The 23,897-nt window shown below is 43.7% G+C and overlaps 1 protein-coding gene across 1 annotated transcript in view; it reads right to left on the bottom strand.

Annotated features, from left to right (window-relative positions):
• Positions 1-9,360, bottom strand: part of CUNH10orf90 (chromosome unknown C10orf90 homolog) — a 62,500-nt gene extending 53,140 nt beyond the window's left edge. The window contains 1 exon segment of the mRNA XM_052677182.1: positions 9,129-9,360. Within this exon segment, the coding sequence (XP_052533142.1) occupies positions 9,129-9,294 (166 nt within the window). The 5' untranslated portion in view covers positions 9,295-9,360.
• Positions 9,361-23,897: the final 14,537 nt, after the last annotated feature.

Genomic DNA, 23,897 nt, shown 5'->3' with positions numbered 1-23,897 from the left:
CCTGACCAGGAACTGTGGTCCCATACTTTTGCATCTGTGCCAGCCCCAAATAGAGGCCCTTCCCACAGCCTGTTGATGAGCCAAGGAAGAGAAGCCTCTTAGTTTTATGGAGGAGGGCTCACAGACCCATTTACAAGCCCTTATAAATTCCTATAGGCAAGAGAAATAGGGGACTGCAGTGATGTTTAGCTTGTGTTGCCACATCTTCCTCCCATATCCAATAACCAAGAAAGCCCCCACATCCCACCGGAGAGAAGTACTTGAGAGCTACTGTAAGGAGCTACTAGGGAAGGGCTCTGCATGATGCTGAAGGAGATTCAGGTTTGTGAAGCATGGTGGCATAGAAATTGCCATCAACCACACAGAGGAATTCAAGGAATTGGCACGGACTTCTGGCCAGCAAATGTGGTCTCCAGCCTTCACAGAGAGAAAATCAAGCCTTACTTAACCAGCAGTCACTGCCACTGTGAAGGTGGGCATCAAGGAGTTGGTGCAGGCAGGGAAGTGCCAGGGATAATTTTCAGAGAGTGGCTGAATGTGATGCTAAAGGCAAGGCTCTGTCCCATTGTGTGAGGAACATTTTTCTTAAACATAATACTAACAGAGGTTTTGTGTTATCTTAAATCTTAAATTTTAGGTTAATTTGAATTTGCTGTTCTAAAACATGATATCATTATTGTTTCCTTTTAGAGGGATTTCTTTTACAGCTAGATGGCTGGTTTGTATTCTGAGAGCTCAGCTACACGATACCACAGCTTTTGAGGGGATCTCAAGGATTAATGTACTAAATTTCTGTCTTAAATTGTATTATCTGCTTTTTTTATTCACTCTGATATAAGACATTTCCCTTCCTGCTCACCATCCACTTGGCAGGAAATGCATTTTAGTTGGCTAATTAAATATAGCTGCATTGTACATCAAATATCACTAATAATATACAGCAGCAATGTTATATCCACTAGGAGAATGAGTTGCACTACATCATGCCTACAGTACATCACTGGCAACAGTTTGAAGTGGCTATGCTTCTTTTAAAACATTGCTTGGCAGCAGACAGAGAACATCAGTGTCTGGCAGGTGGATCTGGGGTAAGGGGGTACTGTGATGATGAAGGCAAGGACTCTCTTTCCTGTATCATCTCAAAAGTGATGCTCAGCCCAGACGTGTGCATGCAGTACGTGTCCTTGGGCTTCTCCCAGCCATGTTTTCAGTGCTTGTTTGAGCCTTTTGCTCCTCCTCTGCCTCTGCTAGGTATCAGTTAGTCTCCTTCTCCACATTTTACATCCACTGGCATAATGCAAATAAATGCTCCTCTATGCCTGCTATGTGCAGGTTTTGGGTCAGGCATCCCTATACATACATCAGAAGCTGCTGTTATTTTTCCATTTTGCAGTTTCCTTAATAGGAACAATTAAAGTTATGTGCTGATTGAATACAGTGTATCCCAGCATTTCAAGATAAAATCTAACATAAAACAGCATATGTTTTCATATGTGCATTTTTTTCCTCCCAAAGGATTCCTGCATCTGTCACAGGCTGCAATCACTGATGATTAAAATTGAGCCTTTTCTGGAGCAATCTGTGGAAGGCATATTGATAACTTGCCTTCTCTACACATCTCAGTGGAGGAGAGGAGAGAAATCTTCGCTAAGCACAACAGCTAAATGTCAGCTGATAGAAGAAATCTGTGGGATATTCAGAAAGCATGAAGTGCAGCCAGTGTTTGTTCTAAAATACAGAGAAGTAAATAAAAGCTGAGATCCTGTAAGTGAATAAAGTTGAAATTGTTCCAAAAAGTATTCCTTTTGAGCACGCTAAATTATTTCCTTGTTCATGAAGTTATGATCTCTGTGATATGAAAAATCCTGCAGAACTGATCCACTCTTCTGTCCAAAAGTCATTAGAAATGGTTAAGACAGATGCCAACAAATATTAAGTACCTATAAGATGGGTTCCCTATCTATAAGGTGGGTTCCTAGCAATTGCCAGTACCTGTCACCAGGTTCTCTTGGGCACTGAAGGATATGAGACCGGTGCTTATGTTCATCTGCACTGACTTTTTTAATGGAAAGCTAAGGAACAGAAAAACAAAGCTGTAAAAGCTTTGTTTTACATATTAGCATTTAGATTAGCAGTTGTTATCTCAATTTCTCATCACCAGACAACGGTGAAATACACGATGCTGGTTTAAGAATTTTTCAAAAAGGTTAAGGGCTCCTTGAATTCAAAGGGTTGAGAAACACTGGCCTACAAGATAAATGGCACCAGCTCTGACACGTGCTCCATATCCTCAATACATCTGGACTCTAGCTGGAATTAAAATTCATATTGCAGCAGCAATTAAAAGACAGAACTAGGTCATGAGCTGTTGTTCTAGGCACTGTGCGGGTGAAGAAGGGAAAAAAGCAGCAGCAAGCAGCGCCTGTCCTAAAAATTTCAGCGTTAAGAAATCCAGAAACGCGAGATAAGAAAAAGAGGAGAACACGACAGGAAAGCAGCAGTTTGGGTGTTTTCACAGCCCCCTGCTGTGTGCTGAACTTTTCACCAAGCGAAGGCCCGTAGCTCTGGGCAGTTCTCAATGTTCATTACACCCATTGAGTTCCAAGGAGAGGATGGGGAGGGAGGCAGCTGGCACCCACCGCTGTGCTGGGCTCTGCCTCGGCACGCCGTGGCTGCACGTGCAGTGTGTTTCCTTACACCTCCGTGCAGCACTGCTTGCAAGAGGCTGCTCTGCGGCTGGAAGGTTTCAGCAGAAACCATAGCAACCCTCTAAATCTTCTGAAGCAGCAGTTAGCAATTTGCTGTGTCCGTTCTGGTATGCGGCTTTTTCTTTTCTCCCATTAAGTTCCCTATCTCCCCACAGCTATTATATCCTATATGGAAAGGATTGTATGGGAGAGAGATCCAGTGCACTCAATGGCACATCATACCCAGCATGAGCGTATAATACACTATATTATACATATCCAATTTTAGATATAGGAAATGGAATGAAATCTTTTTGCTCTAAGTCTTTTTTTAAGTGGTGCTTGGAAATGCTGTACTACGTGTTGCAGGTTTCACTGTCCCTCACTGCAGACTGGTTCTCAGCTGGTTTCATTATACTCAGGTATTATTAACAAAGGTGATGGCCTGCCTCCATTTCAGTGAGTGTCATATTTTCATTCACTCAGTCACGTGAGCAGAATGACACTTGAACCACATTTTAGCAAAGTAAAAATCAGCCATGTAGTTAATGATTAAACCTTGCTTTCAGAACAGTTCAGCCCGGAAAGCAAACTGTTAACAAAAACTGACTATGCAGAAAGAAAGTATTCTGAGAACTTTGCCTGCTAAAGCATGATATTAATGTGGAGAAATAAATCCATAAAGGCATACAGATGGAAAAAATAGCCCCAGCTACACAAAAGAGCTCTTCCATCCAGTTGAAGTTCAGGAAGGAGGGCTGATTAGCTGCCACAGGACACTGTTCCTCATCTCCTTGACTTTGTCTGATAAAGCCTGGTACCTCCCTGGTGTTACACATCCTTGGTATTGTTTCTATCAGTTGGGTAGGACTCACCAGATTCCCTTTCCTTCAAAGGGTCTCATTCACAGCCACACAAATCGAGAACTGTTTGCCAGCTGTTAGGTAAGATGTGAAAAGCAGTAGCAACCCTTCTGGTGCATCCTGGCAGCCCAGGTAAAAGCTCACTGATAACATTCAGAGCAGCTGCATGGTGTGATGCTGCTGGACTCTGAGAGAGGAGGAGATGCTGGCATGGTAACAGTGGGCTCCTTAGTGCAAAGCAGTGCGTGGTGCTTTATTTTACACAGCCCAAGAGATGCTCCATGCTACCCATGAGAAGTGCAGCTATCCTTACCTACTGCTCAGGCTTCTGGCATTAAAAACTTTTCTGTCCCCCCTTTTTTACCCAGGGCTATCCTACAGATACAAGGGAAACTCTATTATTTTCTCATGATTCAATTTATAGAATCATGGAATGGTTTGAGTTAGAAGGGATCACTAAAGGCCCTCTGGTCCAACCCCCTGCAGGGCATAGGGACACCCACAGCTCCATCGGTGCTCAGAGCCCATCTCCTGACCTTTGGTGTCTGCAGGGATGGGGACCACCACCTCTCTGGGCAGCTCATGCAGTGCCTCACTACCCTTATTGCAAAAAACTTTTTCTCATATCCAATCCAAAACTCCCCTCTTTCAGTTTGAAGCCATTTCCCCTATCACGATAGACCCTACTAAAGTGTCTCTCCCCTTCTTTCTTACATCCTCGCTTTAGATACTGATAGGCCGCTGTCAGGCATCTCTCTTCATCTTTCAAAAGACTGCCAAAATAGCTGGCAATTCTGTCACTGTTTATTATGTCTGCTTTGCACCATTACTGTTACACCATTACACATTATCTGTTCCTTACAAAGCCTACACTGATGTTCTGATCAGCAGAAAAGGGTTAAACACAAGCAAAAAAGACATATTTTAAATGCTGATACATCCCTATGCAGGACCTCAATTATTAATGGTAATGTGAGAACAAGTCAGGATACCACACTTCGCAGAAGGCTGTGTACCCTTTGTGGGGAATGGAATAAAGTTCAACAGCAGTAGTGCTCTCTGCACTCAAGGCCAGGCTGGATGTGGCTCTGGGCAGCCTGGGCTGCTGGTTGGTGACGTGCACACTGCAGAGGGTCGGAACTGGATGAGCATTGTGGTCCTTTTCAACCCAGGCCATTCCACAATTCTATGATTGCTGTAGTTGTGTAGGACTTTCCCTGCTGGTTACACCTGGTGGGCTCCCATGTGCCAGACCTGCCAGAAGTGAGGATGGTAACTGTAATTCCACAGCAAGAACAAAGATCTCTGAAATGCCCTGAGAGATGCAGAATGAGAGATGGGAAAGCACCGAAAATGACAAAGCAGTTGCTACAGAAGAACACCATGGTATTGCACTGAGGAATTCAGGCCAATTGCTTGATTTTGAGTGCAACTAAAAAGGTTTTTTAAGATTCACTCGCAACTGCAGTGTCTTGCCAGTAATAGATTAACTCTTTCATCAACTCAGGGAACAACTGAAGACTTAGTGGAAAGATAACATATTTCTCTCTCTGGGGCCACTGATGCCTCAAACCGTGGAAACATCAAATGGTTTCCAGCAGCCATTCATTACCGTAATGGTTAGAGGGAGACTAATAATGCTCCTCATACAGCTTCTCTGGGCATAAGCAAATTAGAAGAAAAATCAGATAGTTTAACCTTTGAAAGCATACCATCATTGACTGCTGATAACGCTAGAGAGCATTTTGAAAAGCACCACTGTCAACTAATGAGTGAAAATGAACACACTCTTCCAGCTCATTGCACTCACAGCACAACGCTGCGACGCGTACGACAGACGAGCTCATATGCCTTCTTGAAGGCTGCGGAATAAAAAGTTTTCAAAGCATGACCTTTTGTAGTTGTCATTTAAGCACATCAAGGTTGACATCCAGGTTCAGAACTTCCCTTTCTATAGCTTGCAGTGAGTTCACCACTCGCACTCAAGCAGGAAAGACTTTGTAGCTCTCTTCTCTTGCCCCCCGCCTGCTCTGCTGCTTAATAAATCCAGCCTGGCTCGGACACCACCAGGTGTCACAACTGGGTGCACACAAAACAGAAACTGCTCAGGAGCGTGGCTAATTCCTTAACTGATAGCCCTCTGGGAGGAAGAAACACACTTTCCCCAAGAACTATGCAGCTGAGGATGAGTCTTTCACCTCATTAATTCTGCATGCCATGGGAAGCGGGACTGACGCGTTACACCATTGCACACGACTGTGATTAATGCAGGTTACACATCGTTGATTGTAATCTGAGGCAGGTTTGGGCTGGGGACCACACACATGGCTTTGATTATGGTTGTCCTCTGCCCACTTCTCTCTCTCTGGAGAGACAGAGACAAAACTGCCATGTGAAACCATACCAATGTTGTAGGAAAAAAACAGCCTTGAAACATGCCCAGGGGAGATATCAGCTTGGGTTGGACTGGACCACAAAGTGCTGCTGCTCCTCCAGTTCTGCTTCAGTCACAGAACTAAGTTTACTGCAATGGAACAGATGGAGGACAAGTAAATACCTTCTACAGTTGGTAAGCACTGTAGTTTTATCTATGCTGTTGTCCCATTTAATATGTATAGTCTTACCAGCTCAGCTTTTCCACTTGGAAACTACTAGTCAGCTATAAGCCAATCATTAGGGTAGTTGCATTGGTTTAGACATTTGATAAGGATCAAGATCAAACTGAACATCTGCAGAGGCTGTGCTACCCTTCCACCAGGGAAGGCTCTGCAGTCCCATGCATGGTGCTGCTGTCCTTAAGGTCCTGCATGCCACTAACCCAAGTCCCAGCCCAAGGAAACAGCAAACCCAGTTTGTTATGGGGCTCAGACCTGAGGGACGGGTAAAGTAGGTGTTGTAGCCAGCACTGATCTTTCCCAGGCCGCCCTCCCAGCTTTGCTGAACCTGCACATGGTGCAGGCCACATGCTGGTTTTTCTGGTCTTTCTGCTTTCTCTGCCATCAGCTCCCAGCCAGCTGCAAAACAACAGCTAGAACATTTCCTCTGCCTGCCCTTTAAAGCTTCTGCATACTGCTTGGATCTGCAGGAACCTCAGCAATGCTTGCAGCTGGGCTGTGATGTTCTGCCTCTGTCCGCACTCACAAAGAGCAGAAATATCCATCTGACACAGAGGGAATGCTGCCAAACTGCAGAGAACTTTTTCTTTCTGTTCGTACCATCATCTGCAATGTGAACAACCACTGCTCTGCTCACATGGAGCTTGTAACCCTGGGAAATAACAGGGAGCACTCACCCTGCCATAGGTGGGAAGCAAGGAGAAAGGGTATCCTCTGCTGAAAGAAAGCATGAGTGGCATGGCAGGGATTACAGAAAATGCCTCTTACTTCTATTCACAAAGGAGAAAAACTGACTGTCCTGAATCACCACAAATGTTATTTCTGATTTAAAAAAAATGCATATCTCTGCATATCAGCTGGAAACATCATCCATTACATATTTGTTTCATTTCTGTTTCAGTCCGTTCAGGGTACAGACGAGAATATTTGCAGAGCATCATACCTCAGGAGTGACCACACTGGTTGTAGGATAACATTCTTAGCCACACTGCAACCACTGGCATCCAGCACAAACTGAGTGCAGGCTGGTGGCACAGAGCTTCATGACTATTTACACTTCTCAACCCCACTGTCCTGAAAGCTTTTACGTAATTAGTTTCCCCTCATTAATAGGTGTGCTCCCAAAGGAAGGGCTCACAGGTCCTCCCAGCCCCTGATTGCAGGGCAGGTCTTGTGGGGGAAAGCACAGAAGCACCAATGTGGGCTGAAGACAAGGGGAGCATAACCACAATGCTTAGACAACTGTGTCCTCCCCAAGGCAGAACTGCAGGCGTTGTTTTGGCAAGATTAGAAACTGTAAACAGCAATGAAAATATTCGCAGAGCATTACCACAAAGCCCACGTACTTTTGTAACAGAAAGGTGAGCAACCTTCACCGACATCGCTTTTATGGAGCCCCACGTGTACTTTGTGAGATAGGACGTGTCACAGCGGCCTCGTGATGAAGTGTATCCTAACCTAAAGGAAGCAAAGTGTATGTACCAAAACAGCCTACAACCACAGCCAGCGGGATAAGCAGTGCTGTTCCACTGTGAGCACATCTCTAATAAAACACACTGGGTTTGCACTGTCTTACTGACACCTCCAACACGTCATTCCATTACTCTCTTATATACTTTCAGAAGCTAAAGAGACATTTGGTAGAGTGTAATTTAATACGATCGCTTTAATGCATTCAAACACACCACTAAAAGCTGTGTTGCTAAAATTACCTTCCAGAACATCCAGGTAAGGCAGACACCGTTATCTCCTTGAAAAATATGGGCATCGTCCTACAGCACCTACTGATGTGAGTCTATTGAAACCAATAGGGTTACCTACGTGAATATGGATTGCTGCCATGATTAAGGAGTGCAGGATTACATCCATTGTTTGCATATCTCCTGTTGTTTACACATCCCCTTTTTCAGCTCTTCTTTGGTTCCTCTTAAAACAAAGGTAGAACATTTGATTACTGCTGGCGCTAGATATCACTGTGCTGCACTTTTTTCCCTTCAAAATATGGCTGTCTTTTCAATGTCAGGTAACATGTTTTTATGATCAAAACAAAGAAAATAAAGTAGCAACAGCAGAATCTGGACTATTTAATTAGAAGCTAAGAAACGAAGGGGAAGAGCTTATGATCCACAATCAAAACATATTTACTATTCTTTTCATATCCACACTCCTGTTCACGGCCTCTCCTCCTGGGAGCTGGCTATTTTTATCTATTTTTTAACTGTGCCAAACAGTGAGTTACCTGAGAGCTCCCAGGCAGTGCTGATGGTATCGCTATCAACAAAAATCCAGCAGACAATTGAGGTGAATATGATAGGTGGATGGGCTGATCACGATTAATAAAGCAAAAATTGTCTGCAGTACCAGCGACTCTGGCTTTACTCCATCACTGCCAAATGCCTTATATGCAAAATATATCTTCTTCCTATGATACAGCAGAATAGTTAATGCTCTGTAAGGATGGCATGGAAGTCCCAGTTCCTGTTCCCAAACCAATCAGAAAAGTATTCAGCTGAAAATAAGAGAGCAACCGTGCAAGTTACACCTAGAACAAGGAGCCAACATTTCTTACGAAGAATAATAAACATTCTTTCAGGTTTCCCAGTCTGACGCTCACTGAATTACATCAGTCTCAGTTTGGGTTGCAAGAAATCAAATTTGGATCACAAACACATTTTATTTTAACAGCGTGTTACGTGGACTTGAAAATGTAAGTAACACGAGTTAATTTTGGAAGGCTCGACTGCACCATCGGCGTCAGTTCTGCAGACGCTGCTCATGTATTTCCTAAAGGTAAAACTGAAGTCACGGCACGCCTTCCTGGGCTGCTGTAACTCATTTTAAAGGCAAAAAAGAACGCATGTTGTTTTCAGACAGATCGGCAAAACACGACACGTTAAAGTTCCCATAAACGGGGAAGAGCTGACGACAGCTTCAAGAAAACGTCACAAGTGGCACAAACTTACCCAAGCGCGCTGCTCTCTGCCAAGAGCAGTAATTCAGGGTCACGGACGTGTGAGTTACGAACGACCGCGCTTCCCGGCTCCACGTTACCCGGGGCTGAAGCTCGGGCTCCCCCCGGCTGTGCTGGGCACGGGGCGGGCACAGAGGTTTGCTCCCTCCGGATGGCATCGGGTGCCGATGGCGATGGCCGAGCGGTGGCCGCCACTTGTTGCGCGGTGCCAGGGGCAGCCGGGAGCTGCGTGCCGGGCTGCGTGCCCTGCATTATTCATGCCTCCACCTCCCGCATTAGCATGCCGCTCAGGCAGCGCAAATGGAGCAATTCATTTTGTCCTTTGTCTTCGGGAAAAGCTCGCTGGATTAATGAGGGTTATCTGTGATGATAAAACCTGGGCCTGCTGATTTATTTAGTCTGATTGGTGGGAATTTGTGTCCCTAAACGCAGGTTTTACGGCTGGCACATAAATTCTGCCGTGCATTCCCAGGCTCAGGCAGGCAGGCACGGTTCAGCTCCAGCAACAATATCTCGCTGCAGCACATGAATGTTTCATTCTCTTGACTTAAATATTGAAGCTGGGCTCTTTGTTTCTGAGTGCTTCTCAAGCAAAGTTAAGAGATCTCAGAGCGCGCTGCTCGCATGCCTTCGTGCACATATTTCAGCAGTGACCCCTTGTGCTGCTGAGCAGCCAACACCTGGCTTTCAAAACGTCCTTGGTCCAAAGATGAGATAAGGGGAAAAACAACTTCAACGTATAATCTCCTTCTTAAAGAAGGCGTACATGGCAGCTTCATTTTTGAAACGGAGTCTGAAGGTGATATTTTTCAGTGTGACATTTAAATTTGTGTTTAATGCAACGTGATTGTATTCCCCGTGCCAACCATGTGTAAATCTGTAATAGAAAATAATAATTGATCACAAAATTCATACTTGGAGACAACTCAGTTTTGTTTTGTTTTGTTTTGTTTTTCAGTTACTCCTGTAGGTATTAATGCATTATGGGAATATATAAAAGCAGATTTCAGGATTTTATTGGGAATATTGTGTTAGTTTTTTTATACCAATGGCGTACATACATGCAGTATCCAAACAGGAGACTGGCAAATGAGAGAAAATAGCCATAAAAATTATTTGAAGTTATTAAGGAGAAAGGTCTTAAAAACATGCAATTCAAGCTGGTTTGCTGTGAAAAAGGACATTGAGAGTTAACTCAACTACATCATACGAAGGGTTTTACAGGGAGAAAATACTTCTAGTGGAAGTATTTCTGAGGTACTTGCTTCTAATGGAGAGGGAGATTACTTACCACAAAAATCTGAGTGCATTCATGACCTCCACATTGCCCAGATGCCTTTCTAGAAGATATGCTTTCACCAAACAAATCATAGAAAGTTATTAGACTCAAAGCAGCATGGATTTGAGATCTGGAGAGCAAATAACAAATTCCTTAAAATCCTCTTTGCGTTGTATTGTGTTCAAGAAGTTCACTGAAGTCTACAGAGCATGTTTTCCTATCAGTTGAGTGTAGTGACTTTGATAGTCTTTAAATCAAAGAGTTATGCACTGATTTTAGGATTCATTTGGAGAGCCATTACACTGCCATGGTGATCCGACTGATGAACATTTTACGGCAGACTTTGCAATGTTTGCTGATGAGCCTTTCTAGTATAACCCAGATGCACATGTGTTCCTCCCACCATACTCTCATGCTGGTTAAGACAGGAAAGAGCAACAACACGGTATAGAAGAAATTGTTTGGTTTTGCCTGAAATCCGATAACTAAAACTTATTTTTGCCGCTTACATTCTTATTCAAGACTGAGAAAAGCTCAGCTTCATTCAGTTTCTGACGTAGATGGGATGCAGTGACGCAGGGCTTTGAAGACTTTGATCACAAGCTTAAAACCATAGCAGAGACAGAAGAATTTATGGTAATCTGCTGGATGCTGGCATGAACTGGAATTTGTTCCAGTTTTCAGGTGCAGTGGAGCTTCAACGAAGCACATACAGAGATTGCTCCTGAGGTCACATCTTCCCATGATGGATTATTAACAATGGACATAAAACATTTTCACCCAAAATAATGCTACTTCCCTGTGTTGAAAATGTCCTTCAGGATATGTGCAACACTAAGGGAATGGTTGGGCAGAAAAGGAGAAGATAGCCAGTCATATACTGGCCAATTCAGTCCTTTGAAACATTTCCCCTCAGGAGGTACCAAGACTGAATTTGATCTTCATTCTGTGTATATAATGATATCTCAGGCTGCAGCTGTGGAGGGGATTATTCAGGTCAATAACAGCGAACTGCTTCAGCAAGGAAGTTGGCATGGCCTCCACCTTCTCTAGAGGTCTCCAGGTAGATGATGAACAGGAATGAGAGCAATCACGAGCTACAGAGGAGGAAAAGGGAACAGCTGTCTATTGATGCTATGCAAGTTTTGCCTGAAAAATTGATTGACACAGTTGTAGCTCAAACTACCTATTCAGCCAATGTCACGTATGCAAGTCAGTGACAAATTGTGGTTGACTGTGCTTGAAAGCTACAGAAATGTTGAGTAGCACAGGCAGGAAGATGGGGTTCCTATCCATTGCCATCAAAATATCATCTTTTAGTGCTGTTGACAGTTTAATAGCTACTTCTGTACACTGGAGCGCATTGTGAAGTACTGCCACTATATTATTAACCCGGGCTGGAACTTTCCTGTAAATGCAGAGCAAAAACCATACAGATTGAGCTTCTGAAATATTTTAAGATTAAAGGTATGCTATTCAAAATGTGAATATTCTCTCTCTAATTGCATTTGATGAGGACTTGATAATACTTTAACCCCCAATCACATTATCACCATTTTTTCAGATCAAATTGGTTTCACTCCTTTTAAACACGTGGACGATGGTGTTCAGTTCAGTTTCAAATAAAGCATTTTCAATTCCATTTGCTTCCTCTAGGAATTTGAGATGGGACGTGGAGGAGCTAAGCAGCATCCCTCTGACCAGCAAGATACAGCCCAGTGTGTTCCACTGGGGGCTCATCCCTTCAGCAAGTATTCGCTGCAGATAGAAAAGGTCTTTGGGCAAAGTTGCACCCATGTATGTAATTACTTGAAATCATTCCTAGAAAAGACCAAGTTAGATCACACCTTTGAAACAGTTTGCATGGCCTCAATCTGTCACAGTTCAAAACAGACGTGTATGATATTACGGAGATTAAGCATATTGGGTAGCTGAGGATGGACACGGTGATTGTGTGACTAAGGAAAAGATTTGAGATTCGGGAGACTGGGATGTGACTGTCTATTGATACCTTTAAATTAGCTACCACTGTACTATCTGGTTTCTGTCAAGGTACTGCAAAAAATCAGTGAGATGCATCTAGGAGGTTGGGGAATCAATTCTCCGCTTTTCCCATGGGCTGTCCCCTCCCTGTTGGCTGCCGTTCAGAGTGTCACCTCAGTTACTTGACTTTCTTCTATTCTTTCTCACAACTGGGAGGCAGCATGTTCCCTGCTCAGAGGGCCCATGGCTGCAAGCTACCCACGATGTCATCTCTCCAAGGCAGCCCATCCATGGCTGCCAGTTACCCAACATGGCACCTCTGCAAGGCAGTCTGTCCATGGCTACCGCGTACCCAAGGTGTCACCTCCCAGGATGACCACTCCACAACTGCCACCTATCCGAGGCAGTCTTGCAGGCTGGTGCTCAGAGGTGGTGCTCACGGAACACGATGCCAGGAGGGCCTCCGGGACATGGGAAACAGCACTGTTAATGAACCCCAAGAGCTGAAAATGGGGTGGCAGGCATGCCAAAGCGAGGGTTATGCATTCTGCTCTGACATTATTCCCCATCTGGTTTTTTTTCTGAAGTACCAGAAAAACAAAGCATTACAAAAATGTCAAGCTGTGCGAAGAAAAGTCGAAAGCCAGAAAATTCAAAGTTAATGCCGATTCTTTAACTCAAGTCATTAACTCAGAGGCATGCCTGAAGTCTGGGGCAGAAGCCTTAGCTGAACTCTCGCTGGTTTGTGTAACTGGCTCAGTGTTGGCGCATCCGAGGGGGCACAGACTCACACGGTCTGTGAACACATGAGGGGAATGGGGACTGACTGAGCTAAGAGACTGGGAGTCACTGTTACAGGGGAAGGGAAGAGCAATCAAGAGACAGATTTCTGGAGAAATTGGGTAGGGAAACGCAGGGGGAAAGAAGAGATAAGCTCATCCTAGAGACTGGCAGAAGAGGCAAGATTAGGGACACTGACAAATGAGAAACCCAAGAGAGAAGATGTGAGTTAAAAGGCAGCAAGGGAAAAAGAAAGAAGTTTGGACAGAAAAGATGGGGAATAATTGTGAAAAACCACAGAGAGTGATTGGAGAGAGATTTGGATAGGGATCTGTTATCAATTCGGTGCAAAGATAGGGACAGGAGTGAAAATGGAAGGAGGACGATTTCTCTGAGGGGGGGAAAGTAATCGGGAGAGTGAGAGACTAGAGAAGAAAAATCAAGAGAGAAAGAGCTCAGACTTTGTGGCAAAGGATGGAGGAGTCTGGGCATGCTGGATTGGTTCCCCTTCTGTGGTGGGACAGGACTCAGGTCTCTATGTTCCTCTGCCCAGAATGTTTGCATAGCTGAGCCCTGTCCTTGATGCTCATTCACACTGCTTGTTAGCTCGAGTGTTCTGGAAGGTGGACCTTCCAAACATCATACAGCAAATAAATTCTCTATGCTGAGATCCCAGAATTGCTGCTTATTGTCTCAAGAATTCAAAATACGCCCAAAAAAAAACAAATAAAACAATAATGAAAGCTGCAACTTAAACACTTGAAGAAAATTCTAAGAAAGCTGAGGAAAGATGGATTTTGCAAACCCTGTGATACTTGCATACATATATAGAACCCTTCTGTTCCAGGTCTTTGAACATTTTGGCTCTTTGAAAAGACACACAGTTGGATGCTTATATTTAATTAAATACTTTTTAAGATAATGAGGACAGTAGCTTCAACATAATTCACAATTAAATGCAATCAAACCCAAAATTCCAAATTGCTCTTATTCAAATATCTGGTTCCAGCATCAGTAATAGCCTATACAGTTTTCAATGAAAAGGGAATCATAAAACTACATCCCAGAGTTTACAGCTGTAATAAGAGCAGATTTATGGGCAATAAGAAAGTATCTATGTGAACCTTCTTGTGCCTCTCCCTACTAATGGACTAAAGCTGAGACATCCCCAAAAATGTCTTTAATGACTTTAAGCACTTAATTTAACGAAACAGGCATTTCAAACAAACACAAACTACTATTCCCCAGCCACCGTGTACATAAAACAACCATTATTTTTGCAAGATTAATAAAGTCACAGGTGAGTTTATAACAACCTAATTAAAGCATAATTTAAACCTAAGAGCGAGGCTATTTTTGCATCAGCTCTGAATCAAGACAAAGAAATATAATCTGCTAATGAATACATGGTACTTTTTTGTATAATTCCTTTATGTATGAAGATACTTTAGAAATCACATCCTCTAAGGCTTTGCTTATAGAGACACGCAATAAAAGTGCTAGTGTAATTTTTCTCTTGAATAAACAAGAACGTACTTTCTGTTCCATCGTGCAATCCATGAAATTAAGGAAGACCAATGAAATGATGAGAAAATAATTGTAGCTAGAAAGACAGAGAAAAAATACAGATAAGTGGATTGAAGGGATAGTTTGCTGGCTCAGAATTCAGATGTATTACATCAAGGAACTAAGTATTTGCTCAGAGTGCCATTAACGTTTTTTCTTTTTTTTTTTCTGTAGTAGAACATGGTGTTACAAGATTTTGAGTACATTCAATGGCACAAAAATTGGTGGGAAATGAAGAGAGGCAGCTCTTTCCCCAGCTGCTCCTGGCTGCAGGCTTGGATCCCTCAGAAGCCCACTTCATCACAGGCAAAAACAGAGCAGTTTCAGGAGGTGAACATGGGTTCAGAACAAATGCTGCTGACCCAGCTGTGGAATTCCCATGGCCTTTTGCAGCCATTCCAAGAGAAGTTTATTAACTTATCAAGAGATGATCTAAAATGGGATTGATGGCAAAGAAAGAAGGAGGTGGCAGTGCAGTTTTGCAGAATCGCCAAAAAGCTTGGGGAGGAAACATTTCCCTGATAAACACTCATGGAGCAATAAGGAACTAAGTGCATGCTGGGGGACTCCCGTGATTCTACAACCATTATTCCTACTCTTCTTCTCATCGGTATTCATCAGTCTGTGCTTTTAAATTTCAATTTCATACCTTCAGATGAACATGTTTTTTACTTTTAAGAATACAAACAGTGATCAGCCTCCAGTACAAGAAAGATGCAGAGCTCTTGGAATGGGTCCAGAGAAGAGTCCTGAAAACGATCAGAGGGCTGGAGCACCTTTCCTATGAAGAAAGGTTGAGGAAACTGAGCTTGTTTAGCTTAAAGAAGAGAAGGCTCCAGGGAGACCTCATTGTGACCTTCGAATACTTGAATGGAGTGGATAAACAGGAGGGGAACAGATGCTTACGAGGGTGGACAGTGATAGGACAAGGGGAATGGTCTTAAACTGAGACAGGGGAGGTTTAGGTTGGATATTAGGAGGAAGTTTTTCAGCCAGAGGGTGGTGAGGCACTGGCACAGGTTGCCCAAGGAGGCTGTGGATGCCCCATCCCTGCAGGCATTCAAGGCCAGGCTGGATGTGGCTCTGGGCAGCCTGGGCTGCTGGTTGGTGACCTGCACACAGCAGGGGGTTGAAATGAGATGATCATTGTGGCCCTTTTCAACCAAGACCATCCTATGATGATTTCAACTACATTTCACACAGACTCTGAGATACTGAATGGTGGCAGTTCAGAGTTACTCTCCAAAAGATGCATTGTGATGTGAGTGACGTTTCAGCTCTTTCAGAGGCAGCAGCAGACCTGCTCCCGCCTCCATCAGTGATCAGATAATAGCAGATTACATCGCCTTGTTTGCCTCATCACTTTATTGCCAACCATTCATTACTCAGAGACTCGTTACTGTGGGCACTGCTAAGGGACCTCATATTCACAGACAGGAGAGAAACAAAAGGCTTTGTATGGAGTGGAAAAAAATGCCTTCCTTTTCATTATTAAAAATAATGCGTCCTAAATTCTTCATCATACTTCTTTATTGTAGCAGAGACTATTATGAAGAACTGTCTTTATTACACAGTCTAGAACACAGCAATCAGCTGTGTTAGTAACTCTTCTGTAGAGCAGACACCAGTGCCACTCACTGATTCACTTTGTGGGCGAATTGTACATAGAGGAAGTATTCACTCCTTTGACTCATTTCATTTTCTTGCAATAAATAGAAATATAAATTGGCACTCCAAGTATCTAAACTGACAGAGCACCTGTAGTAGCCTCTGTTTCATTAAATATTTAATTCCCAAATATTTTTAAATTTTAAACACAAGTTATTTAAGTTCTAATGAACAATTAGGTATTAATTGGACTCAAGGTAGTTAAGCAGAAATCAATTCAATGCAGCTGTATTGTTCGCAGCCCTGATCTGCAGTATAGATGGACTTGGTTGTATCTTCAGCACTGCATCATTCACAGAACACTATTACAGCTTTAAAGCATCCTAAAGAGTTAAATGAGGATAAATAAAGGGAGATGAAGTTATGATCTCTTACACAGATACAGCCATTTAATATTGCCTTAGCTTCCCAGAAGCAGTATGAACCAAGATGTGAAGAGATAGGTTCTCTCGTTAGTGGTGCTGCAGGTAGGAACAGCCCCATGCCTTTTCCTGCACAACATTTCTAACATTTTCCTCAGGCTGCAGATCTGAGCGTTTTGTTTTTTAACCTCTCTGCAAAATGCTCCTATTGCTCTTGATTAATCTTTGCCTTGGACTAGCAGAAGCATCTCTCTGACCCTCACAAATCCCCTGTCACCTCACTTGCAGCCATCCCTCTTTGCAGAGCATTTTTCTGGCTCATTGCTTCAGCCAAACGACTCCTCTGCTCGCAGCCCTGCACCGGCTGCTGTGCCCTATTGCTTCAAACACAAACTATTACAGAAATGTTGGACTCTGCCTCTGCTCTGATACCAACACATCCCCAGTTGCTGCTGTGTCATACCTCCCAGTGTCAAACTGCATTTGTGCCACTTGGAAAGAACTTGCCTCTACAATCTGAGCAGGCATTTCACCTCCAAACCTTTCCTGGAAGGTCACCTCTGCTTTGCATCCGTTTGAGACACAAACCCACAGTGTTTAAGGAACCAGTGGAGTGAGATGCTCCCAAGCCTCGCTGTAACCTTGTATTTCTCCCAGTTTTTGAGGGCCTCCCATGTTTTCCCAGTGAGTTCTCTGGCATCACAACCACCCTTTCAGTTCTCATTAAACACCCATCCCAATGAGCTGAGACGCCTGGCTGGGGCTGCAGCACAGATGGGGCCACGATTTGCAGCTTGGCAGCCTCACCAAAATAAATAGATCATTTTGGACCATAACAGTTTAATGTCTTCCCTTTGTATTTTCAGGGCCTCATTCAGGTCTTACAATAGAGGTCAGGTATAGGTGAAAAAAAAAAAAAAAGTGGTATATGCGAAGCAGGAGCAAGACTTCAAAATATCCATGGTTTTTCAGTTAGTGTTTAGCAAATTACCTTCTCCATACAGCTCAAGCTGGGCCATGCCATGCTGCTCAGGGCAATACTCCAGTGAGTTTTGAAGCCACCAAGGAGGTCAGAACCTCTGCCTGTCCCTCTGCTGCTGGCAAAGCAGCACATACAGCTCCTTATTATTTTTGGATCTATTAGACAATTACCAGAGAAAAGAATAGCGTTACATTAATGCTACCTATGCTTTTCAGTTCTCACTATAGTCTAAAACCAGAAATGATTGTTTTTTTTTCCCAAAACAATAATGAAAACACTCGTGGCAACGCAAAGCATCAGTGCAAGCCCAGGGCCATATCCCTCACTCTCATCTGCTAGTGGCTACTGCCTCTTGCTGTACCTTTTCTTTGGGTGTGTTTTAGTCAAAAGATCTTCAAAACCATCCTGGATGAAATCTGGGCTCCAGTGGGGCTGATGGAAACATCCCCCACCAGCAGCTAGGAGGCACAGATCCGGTCTTTGCTTTGCCATGCAAATTGCCAAGGCTCCCCAAGGTGTGCAGGTTTGGATTACTTTGTCATCTGCATTAAAAAACTCTGCCTCATAGTGACAGCAATTCACAGGCACTGTAACCTGCCCCACCTGAAACAATGAGCAACCTGAAGTAGTTTCATTGTGTAATGTGTTGGGATTCACTTTTTTTTTTTGGCCACAGCATCATTTTCTGCATATAAACTCACAAAGGGCCTTCTTCACTTGTCAGTGGTTTGTCGCCTGATTTTCTAAGACATTCATGACCTTTTTAAAATGATTCAAAATGGAAAAGCAACCAGAAGATGGCAAAAGTTTCTCTGTTGCTACGACAGGGGGTTTCTGGAGAGCTCACACCATCAGCAGGCCTCTGGTCAATTAAGACCTAAACAGGTCAACGAGGTTGGCTGCTACAATTATGCACTGAGATTCAGGAAGACATGAGAGTAATTGAAAGGAGAATGCAAATGCTATTCCCATCTTTAACTTCTAGGTGTCTGCATTTTAGATTTTATTTTTATCATAATAAAAATACAGTGCATTAAAATTTATTCTAGGAGAGTTTAAAGGCAGAGAGATCTGTGCAGATGCAAAAACTGCATCATTTTCTAAGATGTTACTGTCCTTAAAGAAAAATCTAAGCAAAAAAAAAAAAAAAGGATCCATATCACTCTTTAAAACTTCATCTCAATTTCCTTGTAGGAACTGTACATATTGTCTGCTCTTGTAACCAGTATTTAATTAAGCAGTTCTCCTTGCTGCACAGTTACTGCGGCTGTTGGTATTGAGCAGGTCCTTCCAAAAGAAGCAATCATGAACTCCTAGATGGGTTTACTCAGCTGTGGCACTTCTAAGCTGATTTAAGCAGTCTGTCAAAACTGAGTGAAATTAATTAATTCACTGGAGAGCTTCGCCTTCTCCGAACTTAAGGAAAAAGTGACGCAGACCAGCTGAAATTTATCCCCTCTCTAATACAGAGGGGCAGATCAGCGCCGGCAACCAAGGACAACCTTATGGCAATCACAGGGGAACAAACGTCCTCCATCCTCAGCAGAGGTTCCTGCATTTCAGCCTGGCTCAGAGAGCTCAAGCTGCGCGGCCACCAAAGTGCTCAGGGCTGCCAAGAACACTGTGAGCACAGCATAAGAGACATCCATAGCTGGATCGTGTCCGTGCCCAAATGCCTGAGATGCTGAAGCGGACAATTGCCTTCTGCTTCTTACTAAGGCTTTTTTAGGTTTTAAGTGCTTTGCTGATAGCTTGGTACACAATTACGGGTGGATTAGAGAAAGCAGTAATAGGGTATTTTTCCTCTAATCTTCTCTCAATTCTTAATGTTAATTAAAGGACTTTTACCTATTAATTATACAATAAACATGAACCACTACTTAAAAATGAACATTTTAGTTTAATACTTCCTTAGCATTGTTTCTTTCAGGATTTTCCCCCACCATGAGAACGGGAGACAGACCCAACAGACAGCACAGCCAGCAAGTGGCACATATGGGGAGGGGAGGATGACCTCATCCCACTCAGAGCTGTAGCACCCATCTCCTCAAGGTGGTTCTCCCTTGCCACCTTTATCAAAACACAGACACGCAAAAAAAAAGCACTATCAAATCTACAGAGTAATCCAGCCATTCCAGCCAGAACGTGGGAAGAAGTGAGACACAGAATTATTGTTCCCAGCTAAGTGATGGAGACACACAAAGTCAGGTTGCACAGGGCTCTGAGCACCTCACTGAGCTATGGGTGCCCCTTCTCATGGCAGGGGAGTCAGACCACATGGCCTCTAAGGGTCCCTTCCAACTCAAACTCTTCTACGTTTCTATTTATTGTGGACTCAGCCACAACAACCAAGAATAATTTGCCACCTTAATTATGGAAGAAACCACAGTAGGATTTAGATCCCAAAAGATGTAGAAAATGGAAGTAGATAAGTTTAGGCAACCAAAGAATCACTGAGGATGGAAAAGACCTCTAGGTAAGAGAAGAAGGGCAGAAGTAGCAAAGTATACCATACATTAGAGTAGCTTATATAATTCTGTAAGACACAGAAATACGATCTATAGAATCACAAAATAAATGAGGCTGGAAGAGACAAGAGCTTCATAGCAAATCAGAACAAAAATACTTCATTTCTCTCCAGTTCCAGTTTATCCACTCATATTTCTATTTCCAGAGGAAAAAAAGCCAACCACATTCATCCAAGAAGTTGCCTCATTTTAGATGTAAAACACAATCCCAGTTGCACACCGAGGATCAAGGTGTGCTGACTCCCAGCATGTTGGAACAAACCCAGCACGAGGAAAGAGATCAAAATCTGAAATTTCTCAGCATTGCCTTACAGAGGTGAGATGCTATTACAGAAGTTATGAGCTCTGATTTGCCTTTATCTTGTGCTGTATGTCAAGCTTCTTCTCCCGATAACAGTATCTCAAGTATTTGGACTATTGAAGTTATCTAAAAGTCATAATAGTTTTCTCCACAGGGAGCACATGACGTGCTGCCTTTTTCTCCTACATGTTCCCTCTTTGTTGATACCTCTTCATCCATCTCTGCAGTTTCATGCCAGCTCCACCTCCAATAACCTCATTCTGTACAACTTAATTTTTAAAGGCACCTATCTTTGTCCACTAGATTACCTCTGTCTGCAGTATGACATCATCTCACTGTAAGACTCCCAGAAAGTCATCTACTATTGACTGTTTGCCATCCAAGCACCTGTTGCACGTTCCCATCTCAGGGAATCTGCATTTTGCTTTGCTCCTCCTATACTCTCACCCATCTCCCCCTTGTACACTGACAATTCTTTCCTGATTACTTTATTTACACGTGTTCCTTTTCCGCTCAGTGCTCCCATCTTCACATTACCTCCGTCTCAGATCCGCCACCTTTAAACGTACGCGTGAGGATTTGGGATTTTTGCCCATCTGTGGATGTAAATGAGGTGGCAGGATGTGTTACCCAATTTGTGTACACAGAGGCCTTTTTAATTTAATATCCCTAATACCAAAGAGCCAACTGTTGTGATTTCAGTTAAATACCAAATTAAACAAGGACACTTTGCCAGTTTTGAAGGACAACGTGAGAAATTAAAGTGCTCAGAATTACCTGTGCTTACCCTATGTAGCGTGAGGCCATTGGGTTCAGGTGAGAGGCTGAGGTCTAATGCCACAGACACACAACGTGGTTTACCTTTGGTTGGCATCTCCTCCCAGTGTTCCCACAGCACAGCATGACATCACACCGCACTGGCCAAAAGGCAAAGGCTCCCGGGAAGGCCTTCCATCAAGATAACTAAGTTCCCATGAGCAAGCAGTGAGTTAATCTGGCAGCTGGTCCCAAACCTTGCAGGTGTGCCTCCTGTGTCAAGCAGCAGCTCAGCAGCAGCCATGGGAGTGAGCTCTTGCTGCAAGGCTGTGCTGCCGGAGCCCCATTTGAAAGCCATTGAGCAGCTACGTGCCTGGAATGCGATTTCAGAGCTCAGGCAATCTGCATGCATTCAGCCTTGATTTATCTCCAGGTCACTTCAAATTAATTAGGGCAGGGAGCCCTCGCCTCACCTTCCCAGCAGCTGCAGGACACAGGTGCCCACATTACAACCACTTTGTCCTCTGTATGCACCCAACTCCTCCTGCCCACAGCAGCTGTCCTCATTGCTGGGTCAGGGCTTTGGGGCAAGTTGTGCATTGCTTCTGGGAAATGCCTCCATTGTGGCTCTTGCATTAATGCAGTTAATCTCCAGATGATGATCGCTACCCACTCTCCCTTGTACCCTATCTCTTATTTACAACCCAGAGGGAGCAAGAGATATCTCAGTTCCTTCTGTCTTTCTTGCACCTCTGGAGTGGCAGCTTAGCAGCAGCATTTCCTAAGCAGTTTCCCAGACAAAACTGCTCTGTGGATTCTCCAGATCCACTTCCAAGTCTCCCCACTTTCAAACAGGAGACTATCTGGAAGGGAAGCATTAGTCCAGGGAGGAGGTGCCTTCTGCAGAGGGAAGAAACTGCAGTGCAAGATCTTAAGGACTACTTAGCTTTAAATTCCTTGGAATTGTTCTCAGGATTGAAAGACTGAGAGGAACTTAAACAGGCAAGAAGAGATGAGGGGTTTGCCTTGCACCGGAGGGCACCGACCTGACTGTTTCCTTCCTGAAGTTCCCCTCCCACTCCTGCTCTCCTGGTGATTCCCATAGCAGTTCCCCCAATAGGAGGGTAGCCAGAAAAGCCTCAGAGAATACAGAACAACCTTCCACATCAGAAGGATGAAAACCTTAATATCCAGCACTGCTAAAACAGAGAAAACAATCCTTTAAGGGAGAGAACAAAATAAAACAACAACAAAAAAAGAGGAGCAAAAAAGACCATGGTATAGGCAGCACTCCTGCATGCTGGCAAGCTGCTATCATGGCTCTCTGCTGCCTCTAATTACACCTCTCCATTAATCACAACAACCAGCAGCTGTGCTCTGAAGACCGGGGTTTTTTTTTCTTTTCTTTTCTTTTTTAAAGGAATTATTTCTCTAAACACCCTGAAAGACATAGGGGAAAAAAATAATAATAATAAAAAAACAACAAACAACAAACCAACACAAAACCAAAACCCAACAAAAAAGGAAGAAATACAAAGAAGACACAGCTCTCGTTGAAATGAGATCAGCCCTCACACATCTGCACTCTGGGTTGTTCTCGAATGTCAAAATAAAGGCTGTGAGTCTGAGCTTAATAATTTCCCTGGAGCGCCGTTGTCCTGCGGAGATGGTCTGCTCTCAGCTGCTGCCAAGGGAGAGGTGAGGGAAGCGAACCGCTTTATTTATTGGGTTGGTTGTTGCAACAATTTAAACTAAGCTCGGTGTCGCTGGCTGCTGTTTTCAGGTGGGTCATGGAATCGGGAGGTTTTCCCCCAGATCTGCATAGCAGAGCCTCTCTGCTTCTACAGGTTTTGTCCCAGCTTCAAATGCATCTTCTAACCTGAGAAAGGATTACTCCATCTTTGATGTCACGATTAAAATGGATCAGGAGGGGGGAAGCAGCGATTGATCCTTCCAGCACTGTGCTGCTCTGCTGAAAGCACTGACTTACGCCCATGAGCAATACCAGTGAATCACAGGGATCAATAAACAGCAGTGATGGTGCACCGGCTGCAGGCAGCACTGCCAGACCTGTGCTGGCAATTACAGAAACTGAGCTGCCTTAACAACCGCTTCAAAAATTGCCCTATCACCCTAATTCTTCCTATGCAAAAACTGAAATGTCCTTCAGATTACCAACAAGGTGCACTTGAGGGCTCCCTCCTGCCTTCCTACCCCTGCTGTTTGGGAAATGCTTCAAGTTTGTGCTATGCTCCTTTTTGTTTTACCCAAACAGGTATGAAGGTAGCTGTTCTTAAACGTTGGGAGTGCTGTGTATAGAGTGCTTGTAAGTGAATAAATGATTCAACTTTTTGCTTTCTGATGCTGCAGGCGGGCAATTAAATGTGATTTAACTTCATGATTCAGTAGCTTGGAAGCTCACAACAGAGAACAACAATTACAAACGATCTGGTGAATAATAAAGAGACTGGGGCACAGATCACTATAGATTTTATGCCTCCAATTGCACTTAAAAGAAATGCCTACAAGAGAAGATAGCTGTGACCTAGTGGCAAG

The sequence above is a fragment of the Tympanuchus pallidicinctus genome, unplaced genomic scaffold (assembly GCF_026119805.1).
Source record: "Tympanuchus pallidicinctus isolate F22 unplaced genomic scaffold, pur_lepc_1.0 scaffold16, whole genome shotgun sequence".
NCBI classification, from domain to species: domain Eukaryota; kingdom Metazoa; phylum Chordata; class Aves; order Galliformes; family Phasianidae; genus Tympanuchus; species Tympanuchus pallidicinctus.
The sequence above is the reverse complement of the archived record's forward strand: the minus strand, read 5'-3'. Positions and strand labels throughout refer to the sequence as shown.